Genomic DNA, 14,937 nt, shown 5'->3' on the forward strand with positions numbered 1-14,937 from the left:
GTCCCCAGAGTGTCCCTGTTCCCAGGGGTATCCCTGTCCCCAGAGTGTCCCTGTCCCCCAGGGCTGTCCCTGTTCCCAGTGCTGTTCCTGTCCCCACAGTGTCCCTGTCCCCAGGGCTGTCCCTGTCCCCACAGTGTCCCTGTCCCCCAACAGTGTCCCTGTCCCCCACAGTGTCCCTGTCCCCCAGGGCTGTCCCTGTCCCCTCGGGGGTCTCATCTCCCACCCAAAATCTCAGCCCCGCCCACCGGGACCACCGGGCCCGCACAGGGGCGTGGCCACTGCGGGGCGCGGCCAACACGGGGGCGGGGTCTCACACAGGGGGGCGGGTCTCGATGGTTGTGGGCGTGGCTCCGGTGCCGGCGCGCCACTGCATCTGGCGCTCCCGCCGTCCCGCCTAACGTCACTTCCGCTTCCGCCCGTGCCGGAAGTGCCGCCAGTCTCGCCGCCATGGCCTCAAGGTTACTGCGGGTGAGCGCGGCCCTGCGGCTCCTGCCCGCGGCCTCTGCCCGCGCCGCGCCCGCCCGCCACCTCGGCGTGCCCGGTGAGCGGGGACGGGGGAGCGGGGGGGACAGCGGGGAGGAGCGGGGTGGAGCGGGGCGGAGCGGGGCGGGGTGTGTGCAGCCCCGGTGTGACGGCGCCCCGCAGGGAACCTGGCCAGCGATGAGGAGCAGGCGACCGGGATGGAGCGGAAGGTGATGGAGGCCATGAACAAGGGCCTGGTGAGTGCGGGGGAGCCCGCGGTGGGGCTGGGGTCGGGGTCAGCCGGAGGGTGGGGGTGGCTCAAGGGATGCCGGGGGGCTTCGGGGCGATTTCGGGGTTCGGCTGGGCTTGGGGCAGAGATTGGCGGGTCGGTGTTCTGGGGGTGGCGAGAAACTCGGGTTATTTCAGGGTTCCGGTGCCCTTGGCAGGGGTGGGGTCAGAGGGGTCGCGAGTGAGGAGATCTGGGGGTCCCGGGGGGTTTGGGGGTGCTCGGGTGGTGGCGGGGTCATCTCGGGGGGATGTTCCAGTTTTGGTGCCCTTGGAGGGCTGCAGGGTCTGGGGTCCCACATCTGGGGAGTCTCAGGCACAGGGCGTCTTGGGGTGGTCGGTTTGGGGTTCCCGGGGCCAGGCTGCCCTCGGGGGGGTTCTGGGGGGGTTCTGGGGGTCTCACAGCCTGGGGTGCCCTCCCCTGCCCGCAGGACCCGTACAGCATGTTCCGGCCCAAGCGCTACGCGGGCACCAGGGAGGATCCCAACCTCGTGCCCTCCGTGTCCAGCAAGCGCATCGTGGGCTGCGTCTGTGAGTGCCCCCAGCCCGTCCGTGTGTCTGTCCTGCCCCCCGTGTGACTGACTATCCCTGTGTCTGTATGTCCATCCTCCCACCCGTGCCTGCCCACGGTGTTCGTGTGTCCATTCCTATCCCTTGTCCATTTGTCCATCCCCTTCTGTCCTTGTGCTCTGTCCCACACTGTCCCCATCCCATGCTGCCCGTGTCTGTCTGTCCCTGTCCCTCTGTCCCCATCCCACGCTGTCGCTCTGTCCCTCCAGGTGAAGAGGACAACAGCTACGTGGTTTGGTTCTGGCTGCACAAGGGCGAGGCCCAGCGCTGCCCCTCCTGCGGCGCCCACTACAAACTGATCCCCCACGAGCTGCCCCACTGAGGGGCTGGGGGACCCCCACCCCCAAACTGATCCCCCACGAGCTGCCCCACTGAGGGGCTGGGGGACCCCTCCCTGCCCTCCCTGGGCTCTGTTGCCCCCCTGGATCCCCCCATAAAGAGGTTGTGTGGAGAGCCTGGCTCTGTCTGTGCTGGGGGGTCGGGCTGTGGGGATGTCACCGTGGGTGGGGAGGGGACAGGGGGGTCTGAGGGGGACACCGTGGCCTGGGGACAGTGTTTTGGGGTGGGGGGACCCCGTCTCATTGTCCCTCTGCTCTGGGACGGGGGGGGGACACCGAGTGGGTCCCATGGTGGCTTTGTCCCCTTTGGGCTCCCAAAGGAGCCCCTGAGCACTGAGGGGGGCTGGGTGGGTCCCACACCCTCCTGGGTGTCCCACAGTCCCTGCACAGATCACAGCCCCCTCCCTGGACACACAGGGGACCCCCCAGTGCCCCCGGGGGCCGTTTGTCCCCTCAGATGTGTGCTGGCCTGTCCCACGGGTGTCATCCCTGAGGGCTGGGAGGGTCCCAGGGCACCCATCCTGCTGGGCACTGGGGGCTGCATCTTCCTGGGGGGACTTGGCACAACCCACCAGGGGCTGCGAGATTCCTAAATGACCCCAGGTGGCCTCAGGAGGTCCCCAGAGGTTCCCAGGCAATCCCCAGAGACCCTGTGTGGTCCCAGGGTGTCCCTTAGGGGTGGCCACGGACTGGACTTGTGGACTCCCCTTGGGCAGCGCATCCTGACCTGGGGCAGGATGGGTTCTGGTGGGTTCTGGCGGGTTCTGGCGGGTTCTGGCAGGTTCTGCCCTCCACGCTCGGCTCGGGGCAGAGGTTGGAGTTTGCCCATCCAAAGTGTGGCCCCAGTGCCACTGACCAGCCATGATGGCATTGATGATGTCATGCTGACTGGCCATGACATCATGCATCCCGGGGCGGAGCTGAGAGCCTCACTGGCCAATGGGAGCTGTGGTAACGGTGAGAGACAGCTGGGGGTGGGACTTTGGACACCATGGGCCAATGGGGACTGCGGGAGGCTGTGACTGACAGCAGGGGAGGCGGGAATCTGTGCTCAATGAAGGGAGGGGCTGGAGGCGTGGCTTCAGGAACCAATTGAAGTGGCTAGCGTTGATGACTGACAGCCCGTGGGGGCGGGGCCACGGGCCGCACTGACCAATAGGAGCCAGCGGTGGCCGTGACTGACAGCCGGGCAGCAGAGCGCTGCGCTCAATGGAGGGGTGGGGGCTGCGGGGCGGGGCCCGGGCACAGCGACCAATGGGAGGCGTGGCTCTTGTAACTGACAGCTGGGGGCAGGACTCGGAGCGATGGAATTGGAGGGGAGGGGGTTTCGGGGCGGGGCCTAGAGGGGGCGGAGCTTCGCCGGGGGCGCGCGGGGACGCGGCGGGCGGGGCCTCCAGCGCACGTGACGGCGGCTGTGCGGCGGTGACGTCAGCGGTGTCGCAGCGGGGCCGGAAGCGGGCGGCGCGCGGGGCGGGCGGACAAGATGGCGGACGGGGACAGCGGCAGCGAGCGCGGCGGCGGCGGCGGGTTCGGGACCGCCCGCGGCGGGGCAGGGGGGGCCGGCCCGGCCGCGGGGCCCGGCGGCAGCGGCGCGGCCGGCCCCGAGCAGGAGACGCAGGAGCTGGCGTCCAAGCGGCTGGACATCCAGAACAAGCGCTTCTACCTGGACGTGAAGCAGAACGCCAAGGGCCGCTTCCTCAAGATCGCCGAGGTGGGCGCGGGCGGCTCCAAGAGCCGCCTCACGCTCTCCATGGCCGTGGCCGCCGAGTTCCGCGACTATCTGGGCGACTTCATCGAGCACTACGCGCAGCTGGGCCCGTCCAGCCCCGAGCAGCTGGCCCAGGCCGCGGGGCCGCCGGGCGAGGACGGCGCCGGGCCCCGCCGCGCCCTCAAGAGCGAGTTCCTGGTGCGGGAGAACCGCAAGTACTACCTGGACCTGAAGGAGAACCAGCGCGGGCGCTTCCTGCGCATCCGCCAGACCGTGAACCGCGGCCCCGGCGGCCCGGGGGGGTTCGCGGGAGGCCCCCCCGGGCTGCAGAGCGGCCAGACCATCGCGCTGCCCGCCCAGGGCCTCATCGAGTTCCGCGACGCCCTGGCCAAGCTCATCGACGACTACGGCGGCGAGGAGGACGAGCTGGGCGGCCCCGGCGGCGGCGGCCCCGGCGGCGGGGGGCTCTACGGGGAGCTGCCGGAGGGCACGTCCATCACCGTGGACTCCAAGCGCTTCTTCTTCGACGTGGGCTGCAACAAGTACGGAGTGTTCCTGCGGGTCAGCGAGGTGAAGCCGTCCTACCGCAACGCCATCACCGTCCCCTACAAGGCCTGGGCCAAGTTCGGCGGCGCCTTCTGCCGCTACGCCGAGGAGATGCGCGACATCCAGGAGCGCCAGCGGGACAAGCTCTACGACCGGCGCGCCGGCCCGCCGGGACCCGGCAGCGGCAGCGGCGCCGGTGACGACTCCGACGGCGACGACGTGGACGACGACTGAGCCGATCCCCCCAGCCCTCGACCCCGACGCCGGCCCCCCACCACCCCCCCCGAGCCCCGGGGCGAACGGATCCCCAATCCCCCCTCCCAGCGACGGGGCAGAGGGGTCCCTGAGCCCCCCTTCCCCCTCCCAGCGACGGGGTGAAGGGGTCCCCAAACTCCCCCGGGTCCCTGCTCCCAGCAACGGGACGAAGGGGTCCCCGAGTCCCCCCCCAGCAGCGGTGGGTCGCGGGGGTCCCCGAGCCCCCGAGCCCCCCCTCCTGCCGCCACCGGAGAGAGAGAAACCGGCCCGACCGTGCCGCTGCCCGCGGCCCCCCCGCCCCCTCCCCGGCTCCCACCATGGGACCCCCGGACCCTAGGACTCGCTGCTTTTGGGGGGGGACGGGGGTCACCTGCAGCCCCTCCCCTCCCGGTGCCCCCCCCATCAAAACCAGCACGCGAGGGCCCCGGAGCCGAGCGGCGGCGGCAGCGCCGGGGGCGGGGGGGGCGCAGCGGAGGCACCTTGGACCAACGGCCGTTCCCTCGGCTTGTGATTTTCCCTTCATTTTCCTTATTTTTTTTTTCCCTTTCCTCCTCTTTCCACGTTTTTTTGTTGTTTTTTTTTTTTTTTTTTAATGGGGGGGGGTTCTTTTTGGTTTTATGGTTGGTTTTTTGGTTTTTTTTTTCGGGATGCAAACTCCAGGCGCCTGAACTGGAACCCGCCCCGAGGTGGCGGCTCCCTGACAATTAGGGAAGATTTCCTCGGTTTTGCCGATTTCTGACCGTTTTTCCCCCCCTCCCCGTTTCCCGCCGGGAAGGGGGAGGCGCCGGCACAAAGCACAAGGAAAAACTCGACGGGGCGAACCATCTTCCCCTTCTCTCCAAATAAGGCGCCTCCGGCCCCGTTTCACCAGGACCCGCCGGAATCCGCCCCTTGGCTTCACCCAAATTGGATTTTCCGGCCCCAAATCCGTGGCCACGCCCGGCCCGGCACCTTGGGGGTGGATTTTGGAGGTTTATTGTTATTTTTTGCCTCCTTTTGTCTTTTTTTGCCCCCCTGGGCCCGGCCCTGGCGCCGCCTGGTCCCTCCAGCCACCTCCTATTAAACACATTTTTCCACTCTTCAAATAGTCTTTTTTTTTTTTAATTCTTTTTCACTCCCTCGGCTCAGTCCTGCCCTGTACAGAATTCCGGTTTTTCACCCCGTTTTCCCATAACTCTGAACTCCATCGCTCTCATTCCAAAGTTTTGCCTCTTCTTCTCCAACGGTTTCACCACTTCTAGGACTTTTCTTTTTTTTTTTCCTTTTAATCCATTTTTGGGAGCCCAGTCAGCTGCCTCCTTAATTTATTACCACGGATCCGGCATCTCCCTCTCTCCATATTTATTGGGAAGCGAGGAACAGCCGCAGACCCCTGGGGGACCCCCACGCCGCTGTCCATCCGTCCGTCTGGCCGGCCCCCGGCCCCATCCCGCTGCTCCCGCCGCTCCCGCTGCCGTCGCTCTTTTTAAAGGGATTTTTAAAGCGAATTTCTTCCGTTTATCCGGTTTTTAAGCCTTCTCCGTCGCAAAGGACCCGGATCCCTCACTCACTCACTCGGGAGCAATAGTCCTTCCTCGATGGCCGATGTGTCCTGTACTGTATTTTGTACCCTCAGGCAGCTCTTTCCGGTGAATTCCTGCTGTATCCACCCATCCTCCTGGTCCTGTGTTCTTTGCCACGGAGAAAATCCATAAACCACGATGGCGACGACGGATTTGGGGGGAAACGCTCCCAGCTCCGCGGGACTCACCGGCGTCCAGCCGCGGGACCTCTCCTTTTATTTTTGAAGAGGATGAGAGATATATATATATATATATATATATATAAAAATATATATATATTCCTTTGGGTTTCTTTCTTTTGGCTGAATTGCGGTGATTTAGCCTTATTTCTACTCTGGGAGAGCGGCGGAATCGCTGCCGGCCCGGCCCAGCTCTGGGGAGCTGGCTAGAAATACATGGAAGAGGAAAGAAAAAAAAGGCAAAACCACCAAAATCCAGTAATAAACCCAAAAAAGCAGCTCCCGGCGTTGGCCCAGGGAGCCTTTCCTGGCCAGAGCAGCGCTGGATCCATGTACACAACCTCCCACAGCTCCATTTGGGTGGGAAGAGCAAAGCACGTCGGAGGATGACAGCGGAAAAAACAGCCAAAATGAGATAAAATAGGGAAAAAAGGGGATTTGAGGTGCCAGCTGGAGCGAGGGGAGCGGCCATGGGAGAGGGGATCTTGGGGGGCAGTTTTGGGGGTTTTTCTCTTGGAGCCCCCCAGGAGGCGTTGGTGTTTCCCAGGAAAGCGGGACAACGCCGGCATCTCCCCGGAACCCCCTTCCCATCTCTGTGTGTATAGACATGGCTGTGTGTACATAGCTCAGATTCGCTTGGGTTTTGGGTTGAATTCTGTAGAAAATGGGCAAATTGCTTTTTTTTTTTTTTTTATTTTTTTTATTTTTAAACCACAAATAGGGGGAAAAATATCCCAAATTCCTGGTACTTCCAGCTTTGCTGCCCCAGAGGGGCTGATGGAGAACGCGATGATGGCTGTACAGACAGAATGTTGGAAGTCTTGTACAGTGCCCCAAAACCCACTGGAAATTACCCCAAATGGCTGGGTCTGGAGCGGGTGGTGCTTCCAGGGCAAGTTCAAACAGCTTCAGTTCTTTTTGCCCTAAAAAATTCAGAAGAAAATTCGGATTCTCCTGCCTCGTTTCCAGGTGATTTGGGGGCAGTGGGGGATGGTCTGGGGAGCTGTGCCAGTGGCGGCTCCTCATGTTGGTGACAAAACCAACCCAACCCCTCACTGGCCTCGTAAAAAAAGCAAAATGTGGAAAAAAATTGCAAAAAAACTGGAAAATATTTTAAAAGAGCAGCTGAGGGAGCACTGGGGGTATGCAGGGTGGTGCACCATGGAGCTCAGCAGGTATTCCTAGTGGGAAATCCCGTGGGCTCCGTGGATGCTCCCAGATGTTCCTGCAGGGCGAGGCCATCGCCTCCTCATCCTCGCGGAGCCGGTAGAGCCAGCGGCGCCGGGGCCAAGCCACGCGGAGCCGGGGCTGGGCGTTGGCGGGAGCAGCCAGATCCGGGCGGGACGGCCGGGGAGGAGCACGGCACGGCCCGGAGCCCCATCCCACCCCGGGGCTCTGGCCTCAGAGCAGCGGCTGAGAGCAGCTCCAAACAGGGCAGCCCAGCCACGGGGCTGGGACAGCGTCGGTGGGGAGAGCACTGGATCCTCCTCCGAGAGCCAGGTGCTCCCAGAGTTGGGTTCGCTGACAGCTGGGTCCTCCAAGAATTGCATCCTCTGAGTGCCCGATTCTCCTTCGAGAGCTGGATCCTTCAAGAACTGGATCCTCCAAGAGCTGGATCCTCTGAGCACCAGATGCTTCTCTGAGTGCTAGATCCTCCTCCAGGAGCCAGATCCTCCTCCAAGTTGGATCCTCCAAGAGCTGGATCCTCTGAGAGCTGGATCCTCCAAACACTAGACCCTCCTCTTCGAGCTGGGTTCTTCTCAAGCAGCAGATCCTCCTCGGAGAGTTGGATCCTCTGAGAACTGGATCCTTTGAATGTTGGATCCTCCTCCGAGCACCGGATCCTCCTTGGAGCAGCAGATCCCGGGAGCGCCGCCTCCCTCCCCGAGCGCTCGCCATGACGTCCCTTTGCCGAAAAGAGAAAAAAAAAGAAAGTTTTATTCCTGTTATTTTTTTAATGAAAGAAAAACAAAAACTAAAGCAAACCTGCACTTTAGGCGGCCGGGGGGGCCGGGGCCCCCGTGTCCCTTCCCTGCGGCCGGCGGGGCGGCTCCAGGGGCCGGAGGCAGGTCCTGGGTGTTACCACTAGCGCAGACGAGGCCGACGCGACGAACTCCTCCTGCTCCGAGCACTCCTGACGTAGCAGATTTTTGCAAATGGAGTTTTACAGTCTATATTTAAAGAATTGTATGTTTGTAACAAATAAAGTATGCGGAAAAGTGAATGAAAACCAGCCTGGGCCTGACTTGTTCCTTGGGGGTGCCGTGGGGGGCCCTGCAGGGTGGAGCTGGTGCCACCGTTGTGGTGAGGGGTGGGGTGGTCACCCTGCAGCATTACAGGCACATGCAGGATGTCCTGAAGGTGCAAACGGAACGTGGGGTGTCCTGAGGGGATCGCCTGACTCAGGGGAGCTGGGGGTGTGAGGTACCAGCACGGTGGGAGGGAGGGAGGAGGTTTGGCATGGCGTAGGCATGGTGTGTCACAGCTCAGGCTGTGTGTGCACAGCAAAACCTGTGTGTGGGTGTGTGTGAGGTGTGCGTGCCACCACACGGCTCCGTGTGTAAGGTGTGTGTAAAGTGAGTATACGGCATTGTGCCACCACATGGCTGCCTGCTGTGGGTGTGTGTGTGTGTGTGTGTGTGTGTGTGTAAAGTGTGTGTAAGGCGTGTGTGCCAACACATGGCTGCCTGCTGCGTGCGGGTGTAAGGCTGGCAGGGTTTGGCGTGGCCCGTGTGTGGTGTGTGTGCCGTGGCTCAGGCAGGTGCATGCGCAGGTGTGTGTGCGCAGATGTGAAAGCGTTGCACACGACTGCGTGCTGTGTGTTAGGTGCGTGTGCCATCGCACGGCTGCGTCACGCGTGCAGGCGTGTGCAGAGGCATGGTGCCGTGCCCAGGGCGGTGTGCCGTGTCCCCGCTGTGCCCGTGCCGTGTCCCCACCGGCCGTGCCGCAGCCCCCGCCCCCCGCGCTGCGGCTCCCTGCGGGCTCGGGCTCATCTGAGGACACGCGGGGACCGCCTGCGCATGAGCCGCCGTCACCGCCATCACTGTCACCGCCACCGGGGCCCGCTGCGACCCCCGACCGCCCCGCGGCTCCTCCCCGTGCCGAGCCCGCGTCCCGCATTTCCCCGGGGCCGGGGGAGCGGCTCCTCCGGCCCCATCCCCGGCCCCATCGCACCCCGCAGCTGCTCCGGCCCCCCCGGCTGGCCCCGGGGGTCGGCGGAGCTGGGGACAGCTGGAGGGGCCCCGGGAGGGCCCTGGATGGAGCCCGGGGGGGCGCAGCCCGCGGCAGTTGCTGCCCGGGGCAGGTGCGGCACTCCCGGGGTGCCGGCAGCAGCTGCGGCATGAGGGGTGGGCGCACCCTGAGCCTCCCCGGCAGCTGCAGCGAGGGCCGGGGGATGCGCGGTGCCCCCCTGCCCGGTGCCGGGGGAAAACTGACGGAGCAGGGCAGGCACCCCGGGGAGGGCCTTCGTCATCCTCCTCTTCCTCCTTGCCCTTCTGCTCCTCCCAGCCCGTGCCTCGGCCACGGTGCAGCCGGGGCAGGGAGGGGGACTGGGATCGCCCTGAGCCCCCCGGCAGCTGCAGCGAGGGCGCGGGCCGCACGGGCCTCCTCGCCGCTGCCCCGTGCAGGGAAACTGGCAGCGAGCCCCGGACAGCCGGGGGACCAGGAACAGGTGCCGCCTTCCCCGGGCCGGAGCAGGGCGGGGCCGCCCGCAGCCCCCGGGCAGTGCGGCGAGGAGCGGGCACAGTGCAGGGCCCTCCGCCCCCCCCGCTGCTGGAGGGAAGCTGAGGCCCGGCCGGCAGGACACCGCATGGCCGTGGGGACAGCGGCCGCGCCTGGGGCAGCCGGGCCGAGGGCTCCGGCCCCAGCTCGGGGAGGGCTGCACTGTGCGGGGCCCACCAGCTCCGAGCCACTCCCTGTCACCGCCCCTCGGTGGCGAATCCCCGGTTCCATTTACGAGCTCAGCTCGCCCCACAGTCAGGTTACATTTGGCACTGAACGGGGCTCGTCATGAGGAACTGAGCTTTTATTCGCTGTGACATGTTTGCTCGGAAAAGGGGCCCTCTTCCCCGCAACAGTGTTGTGAATCTTTGGGCTTTTTGGCCACACTTGACCGCTGCTGTCACCACCGGCAGACCCTCCGGCCTCTCAGGGTCCGCCCCAGCCCCCAGTCCGGCCCGGGGGCGGAGGGGTCCGTGTTACCTCACGACCGCTGCCCTCCTCACTCATCCTACGGGGCAGCGCCGGGCTATCTGTGTAGTGCCCCAGAGACACACACGGAGGGTCAGAGGCACCGGAGGCCTGGCTGTCCTCCCTCAGCCCCAAGCACCGGAGGGCCACCAAGCCCCTGGAGCCTCCAGACCCCGGCGCTCCCTTCACAGTCCGCCCCCCCCCTTCCCGGCTCCCTCACACAAACACGACCCGGGGCGGAGCCATGGAATGGGCGGGAAACAGTACCCCCTTTTGATTGGCTCAGTCAGCTGTTTATCATTATAACCCCGCCTCCCATGGCGGCGCTCGTTATTGCTATTCGCCGGGCGGTGACATCACCGACGCAAGCGCGTCCCGCCCTCACCCCGCTGTGTGCCGTGTGCAAAGGCAACACAGCCGTTAAACGAGCCGCGGGGCGGAGCCAATGATGGACGGGAAAAGAAGCGGCTCGCCCATTGGGCACCGCGGGATGTTCAAACTAGTATGGGAGGCGGTGATTGGTGGGGACGCGGCGCGGCCCGTCGCCCCCGCCCGGGCGGGTCATTGTCTGGCGGCTCCTGAGGCGGGTCGGGCGCGGCGGTGGCTTTGGGGTTCGGACGGCGGCGGCGGTACCATGGTGAGGGCAGGGGCAGCAGTGCGGCTCGGGACTCGGGGGGCTGGCCAGGACAGCGCGGCCGGGCAGAGCCGGGCCCCGTGGGGCCGCCAATGGGCGCCGCTGTCAGCGCAGGCCGGACGGGGGGAGGGGGCCGGGCCCCGGTCCGTGACCTTGGGTCCGGCCCGGCGCTCCCCCGGTGCTCCGTGCCCGCTGTCGCCTGGTTCCCGGGCAGGGCGTTTGTCCTGCCCTCCAAGCCCGGCCCCGCCGGTGCCGTCCCGCGCTGTCAGAGCAGTGCGGTGTCGGCCGGTGTCTCCTCGGCCGCGGTTTGTGCCGGTTGCGGGTCGGTTGGACGGGAGGAAGCGGCTGTCGTGGGGGAAACGTCGATCGAGGGGCCCGAGCTGGCTCTGTCAACTGCCCGGCGCCTCCTCCGGGTTACGCGGATACATCTCAGCCCGCTTCCCGGGGAAACGGCCCGGTCCGGGGGGGAGAAACGGGGGCCTCGTTCTGCCCGGTGCCCCCGTTCTGCCCGGTGCCCCGTTCCTGTGGGCCCCTGGGGGGAATGGGGCCGGCCGGCTCTAGAGCTGTCAGCGAAGGCGAGCAGGGCGATGTGGGTTACAGGGTTTCGTGGATCGGCAGGATCGCTGAGGGGGTTCCGCGGCTCCGCGGGAGCGTTCCCTGGGTCCGTAGGCCGGTTCTGTGGGCTTGTAGGGGGTTCGGGCGGTTCTGTGCAGCCGCGGGGGTTCTGTCGTTCTCCGAAGATCCACGGGAGAGGCTCTGTGGGTCCGCAGGGGGCTTGGGGGTGTTCTGGGGATCCGCAGGTGGGCTCGGGGGGTTCAGTGCGGGGGTCCGGAGCCGGCGGTGAGGGCCCCGGTCCCTCCGCGGTAATGGAAACACCGCTGGGTTATGCAACTCCTGCTGCCGCCAAGAACTTGGGCTCGGGGACGTCTGGGAATGTGCGGCACGAGATAAGAAGTTGCTGCTTGCAGGGGTTTTATCCTGTTTGAAGCAATAAGAAAAGAAAAAAAAAAGTTTGCCTGCCGTGAAGAAGCCAGCGGGTCAGAGCCAGGGAGGATTTAGCACGGGAATGTGCTCCCAGTGAGGGGCTGTGGTGGAGAGGAGGGATGGAGATGCCACAGGGATTGTCCCAACCCGGAGGGTGAGCAGAGAATTCCTGGGGATTGCCCCCTCGGGAGGGCGGAGTCCAGGAGCCCGCACTCCCAGCACCAGTGGGATGATCTCCCATAAGGAGCCGGAGGCACCTGGGCTGGGGGAACTTCCCATCGGGACAGACCTCGGGATTTCCACAGCCAGACCTTTCCTGCTCTTCATAGTCAGCCCCCCCGTGAAGATGTCTCAGGCAGGCAGCTCGGAGCTGGAAAACCTGCTGGGGCAGTGGGAGAGTTCACAGCTGGCTGATAAAAGCCCGCAGTGGGAACAGCCAGTGCTTTTCCCAATGCTGCTTGTTATTCCTAGGGCAAGGAAATATCCACAAATCCCCCTTGCCTCCCCCTTCCTTTCCCATGAATCTCCCTTTCCACCCCTCGAATCCACCCCCAAAACGCCCTCCTTGGGTTCAGCAATGTTTTCTCCTGATGAAAGCAACGCCTACAGAGGGGATTTGCTGGGTCCCCCAGGGCCTCACCCGGCACCCTCTGCTTGCTTTAATCACTTCGGGATTAATTAATGCCCCCTTGTGACTAATTTTTTTTCCAATGTTTGAACTGAACCTTGTGTTAACTCCCACCTGGCAGGGATGGGACCCAGATCTTGGACATGCCCAGGTTAACCAGCATCTTGTTTTAAGGATTAACGTGCTCCACGTGCTCTCCTGGAGTGTCTGAATCCTTTCAGCTCCCTCTCCATAAGCCAAAATTCCTCCTTTTTAGAGGGGATGGGGACTGTGGGATCAATATATTCTAGAAAAACAGGGATTGTGAATATCCACGGTGTTTACAAGCTCCTTTGTCTTTCTGTGGGCTGGAAAACTTGTTTTTGGGGATTCTTATCCCTGTTTTTTTTACCTGGAGCAGATTTTGGGTTGCTGACGTCTTTCCCACGGGCAGGGTGCAGCTCCCTCTGCTTTCCTGCGTCACCCAGGGCTCTCTCCTTCATTAGGAACAGCTCTCATTAGTGATTAATGACGTCACAGGGTCTTCCCACATCCCTGGAATCCGTGGATTTCCTGACAGCGGATGGGAGAGCCCGTGTTCTCTCTTCCTTGTTACTCAGCAACTCCCAAACTCTTGGCTTTGGCATTTCCACCCCTTCCAACGTGGTTTTCATTAAATCCCCCATTTCTGGGGCTCCTGGTGATTTCCCAGGGGGAATTACCCCTGGATCCCACAGGATTCCCATTCCCATGTGCCAGAACAGTGCTCTGCCCAGTGTCAGTGTGTGGAGAAATCGAATCTGAAAACAAACTGGGCTCACAGCTGCTGGAAAAAAAAATCTCAACAATGGGATTTTGGGCTGTTTCTCCCCCATTTGGCGTTTTCTGGAAAATACTGGGAGTAGTGGCAGCAGGATGAGACCCCTGGGTGAGGGAGCAGCTGCTGCACCCTGAAAACCTCCCTTGTTTATCCCCTTGAATCCACGTGGTTTGAGAGGCCCTGAGTTGCCAGGGAGCTGCCAGCTTATCCTGCAGCAGGTCCCTCTGGCTTAGAATTAACGAGATTGTTTGGATTCAGGGAGTGATTAGATTAATTAACGGGCCCCTTTCTCCCCCAGGCTGGCGGCAAGGCGGGCAAGGACAGCGGCAAGGCCAAGGCCAAGGCCGTGTCGCGCTCCCAGAGGGCCGGGCTGCAGGTATGGCAGGGGGCTTGGGGGTCAGCACGGCGTGCTTTGGCACTGGGGGGGATGGAGTCATGGGGGGTTTGCTGTCAGCTGGGACAGAGGGGCTGGCAGGATTAATTGGGAGAGATATTATAATATTTTATAATACATATCATATATTTTATCATAGTATTTTATCATATACCTTATTATATTTAAACTAATTATTATGATTTAAATACAATTATTTTACGCTATATAAGATACAACTACATTTTACTAATTTATATTTTTGTGATACACAATATATGTCATGACAATAGAACGTATTGTTATAACGTGTTAATATTAACTATTAATTAGTAATCAATAAATTGGGTAGTGATCTGTTTGGAGAGTTGCAGCCCAGAGCAGCAGTGCAGGCTGTAAATATGCACATGGCGGGGGCTGTGGGTGTTAACGAGGTTGCTAATTGCCCCCCAGTTCCCAGTGGGCCGCATCCACAGGCACCTGAAGACTCGGACCACCAGCCACGGGCGCGTGGGAGCCACGGCAGCCGTGTACAGCGCGGCCATCCTCGAGTACCTGACCGCTGAGGTAGGGCCCCGTCCCTGTGCAGCCCCCTGCCCTGCCCGCCCTGGGCGCTCCCAGCTCCTCCTGCCCTCCCGCAGGTGCTGGAGCTGGCCGGGAACGCGTCCAAGGATCTCAAGGTGAAGCGGATCACGCCCCGGCACCTGCAGCTGGCCATCCGCGGCGACGAGGAGCTGGACTCGCTGATCAAAGCCACCATCGCTGGAGGAGGTGGGCGCCTCCCTCCTGGGCTGGGCACCGGGGCAAGGAGGGCATGTGGGAAGCCAGGCAGGAATTTGGCATAAGCACCTGGGCTCGCTGCTTCCCTCGATCCTCACTGAGGGGGATCTGCCTGCCATTGACAAAAGGGGGAAGGGAGGGTTTTCTTGGGAATTCTGCAGTGGCTTCACAGGATTTCTCCCCCTCTCTCTGCAGGTGTCATTCCCCACATCCACAAGTCTCTGATTGGAAAGAAGGGACAGCAGAAAACGGCGTAGAGGGAGTGCAGCACCGGATCCCCCCGTCATCGTACTGTACCTGGGCACAGGAACATCTCGGGGATACGAGGGATTTTTTTTAAGGAATAGTTGAAGGGAAGAGCATAGAGGATTGACTGTAGAGGAAGCATTGGGATGGGTTTAGATTCTGAGTAGGACACACCGCGGGCTGTGGGGCGGCAGCTGGGGGTGGGCGAGTGGCTCGGCTGCCCCCAAGTTTTATACAAAAATGGAACCCATAAACCATTTTTTACAAAAATCCACATCGTCTCCAGTGGTGGGAGGGGAGAGGGGTTTGGGAGGGGGCGTCGGGCCCTCCCCGGTATACCGGAGAGGGACAAGCACCGCCCACTATGCAAATCTTCGGTGGGTGGGGCGTGTCCCAAGCC

The 14,937-nt window shown here is 62.8% G+C and overlaps 3 protein-coding genes across 3 annotated transcripts; all 3 read left to right on the forward strand.

Annotated features, from left to right (window-relative positions):
• Window positions 1-396: 396 nt before the first annotated feature.
• LOC103825440 (cytochrome c oxidase subunit 5B, mitochondrial) lies at window positions 397-1,770 on the forward strand. The gene is made up of 4 exons (XM_009100705.4): window positions 397-541; window positions 646-719; window positions 1,179-1,278; window positions 1,527-1,770. The coding sequence occupies exons 1-4, from the start codon at window positions 448-450 to the stop codon at window positions 1,637-1,639; spliced, it is 381 nt and encodes a 126-aa protein (XP_009098953.1). The 5' UTR covers window positions 397-447; the 3' UTR covers window positions 1,640-1,770.
• Window positions 1,771-3,026: 1,256 nt separating this feature from the next.
• PURB (purine rich element binding protein B) lies at window positions 3,027-6,027 on the forward strand. Its single transcript, XM_050983122.1, has one exon. It carries the CDS (start codon window positions 3,139-3,141, stop codon window positions 4,141-4,143), a length of 1,005 nt encoding a protein of 334 aa, XP_050839079.1. The 5' UTR covers window positions 3,027-3,138; the 3' UTR covers window positions 4,144-6,027.
• Window positions 6,028-10,526: 4,499 nt separating this feature from the next.
• On the forward strand, window positions 10,527-14,811 carry LOC103822714 (histone H2A.V). The gene is made up of 5 exons (XM_030233339.1): window positions 10,527-10,730; window positions 13,437-13,514; window positions 13,965-14,078; window positions 14,153-14,282; window positions 14,487-14,811. Exons 1-5 carry the CDS (start codon window positions 10,539-10,541, stop codon window positions 14,546-14,548), a joined length of 576 nt encoding a protein of 191 aa, XP_030089199.1. The 5' UTR covers window positions 10,527-10,538; the 3' UTR covers window positions 14,549-14,811.
• Window positions 14,812-14,937: the final 126 nt, after the last annotated feature.

Source organism: Serinus canaria, chromosome 22, assembly GCF_022539315.1.
Source record: "Serinus canaria isolate serCan28SL12 chromosome 22, serCan2020, whole genome shotgun sequence".
In the NCBI taxonomy this organism is placed as follows: domain Eukaryota; kingdom Metazoa; phylum Chordata; class Aves; order Passeriformes; family Fringillidae; genus Serinus; species Serinus canaria.

What these genes read in the sequence shown, in the direction of transcription:
- LOC103822714 (XM_030233339.1), top strand. Translation starts at nt 10,539, where the DNA reads ATGATGGACGGGAAAAGAAGCGGCTCGCCCATTGGGCACCGCGGGATG. An exon ending in ACGGCGGCGGCGGTACCATG is followed by an intron (nt 10,731 to 13,436) that starts GTGAGGGCAGGG and finishes TTTCTCCCCCAG; the next exon opens with GCTGGCGGCAAGGCGGGCAA. An exon ending in CCCAGAGGGCCGGGCTGCAG is followed by an intron (nt 13,515 to 13,964) that starts GTATGGCAGGGG and finishes ATTGCCCCCCAG; the next exon opens with TTCCCAGTGGGCCGCATCCA.
- PURB (XM_050983122.1), top strand. Translation starts at nt 3,139, where the DNA reads ATGGCGGACGGGGACAGCGGCAGCGAGCGCGGCGGCGGCGGCGGGTTC.
- LOC103825440 (XM_009100705.4), top strand. Translation starts at nt 448, where the DNA reads ATGGCCTCAAGGTTACTGCGGGTGAGCGCGGCCCTGCGGCTCCTGCCC. An exon ending in CCGCCACCTCGGCGTGCCCG is followed by an intron (nt 542 to 645) that starts GTGAGCGGGGAC and finishes GGCGCCCCGCAG; the next exon opens with GGAACCTGGCCAGCGATGAG. An exon ending in AGGCCATGAACAAGGGCCTG is followed by an intron (nt 720 to 1,178) that starts GTGAGTGCGGGG and finishes CCCTGCCCGCAG; the next exon opens with GACCCGTACAGCATGTTCCG.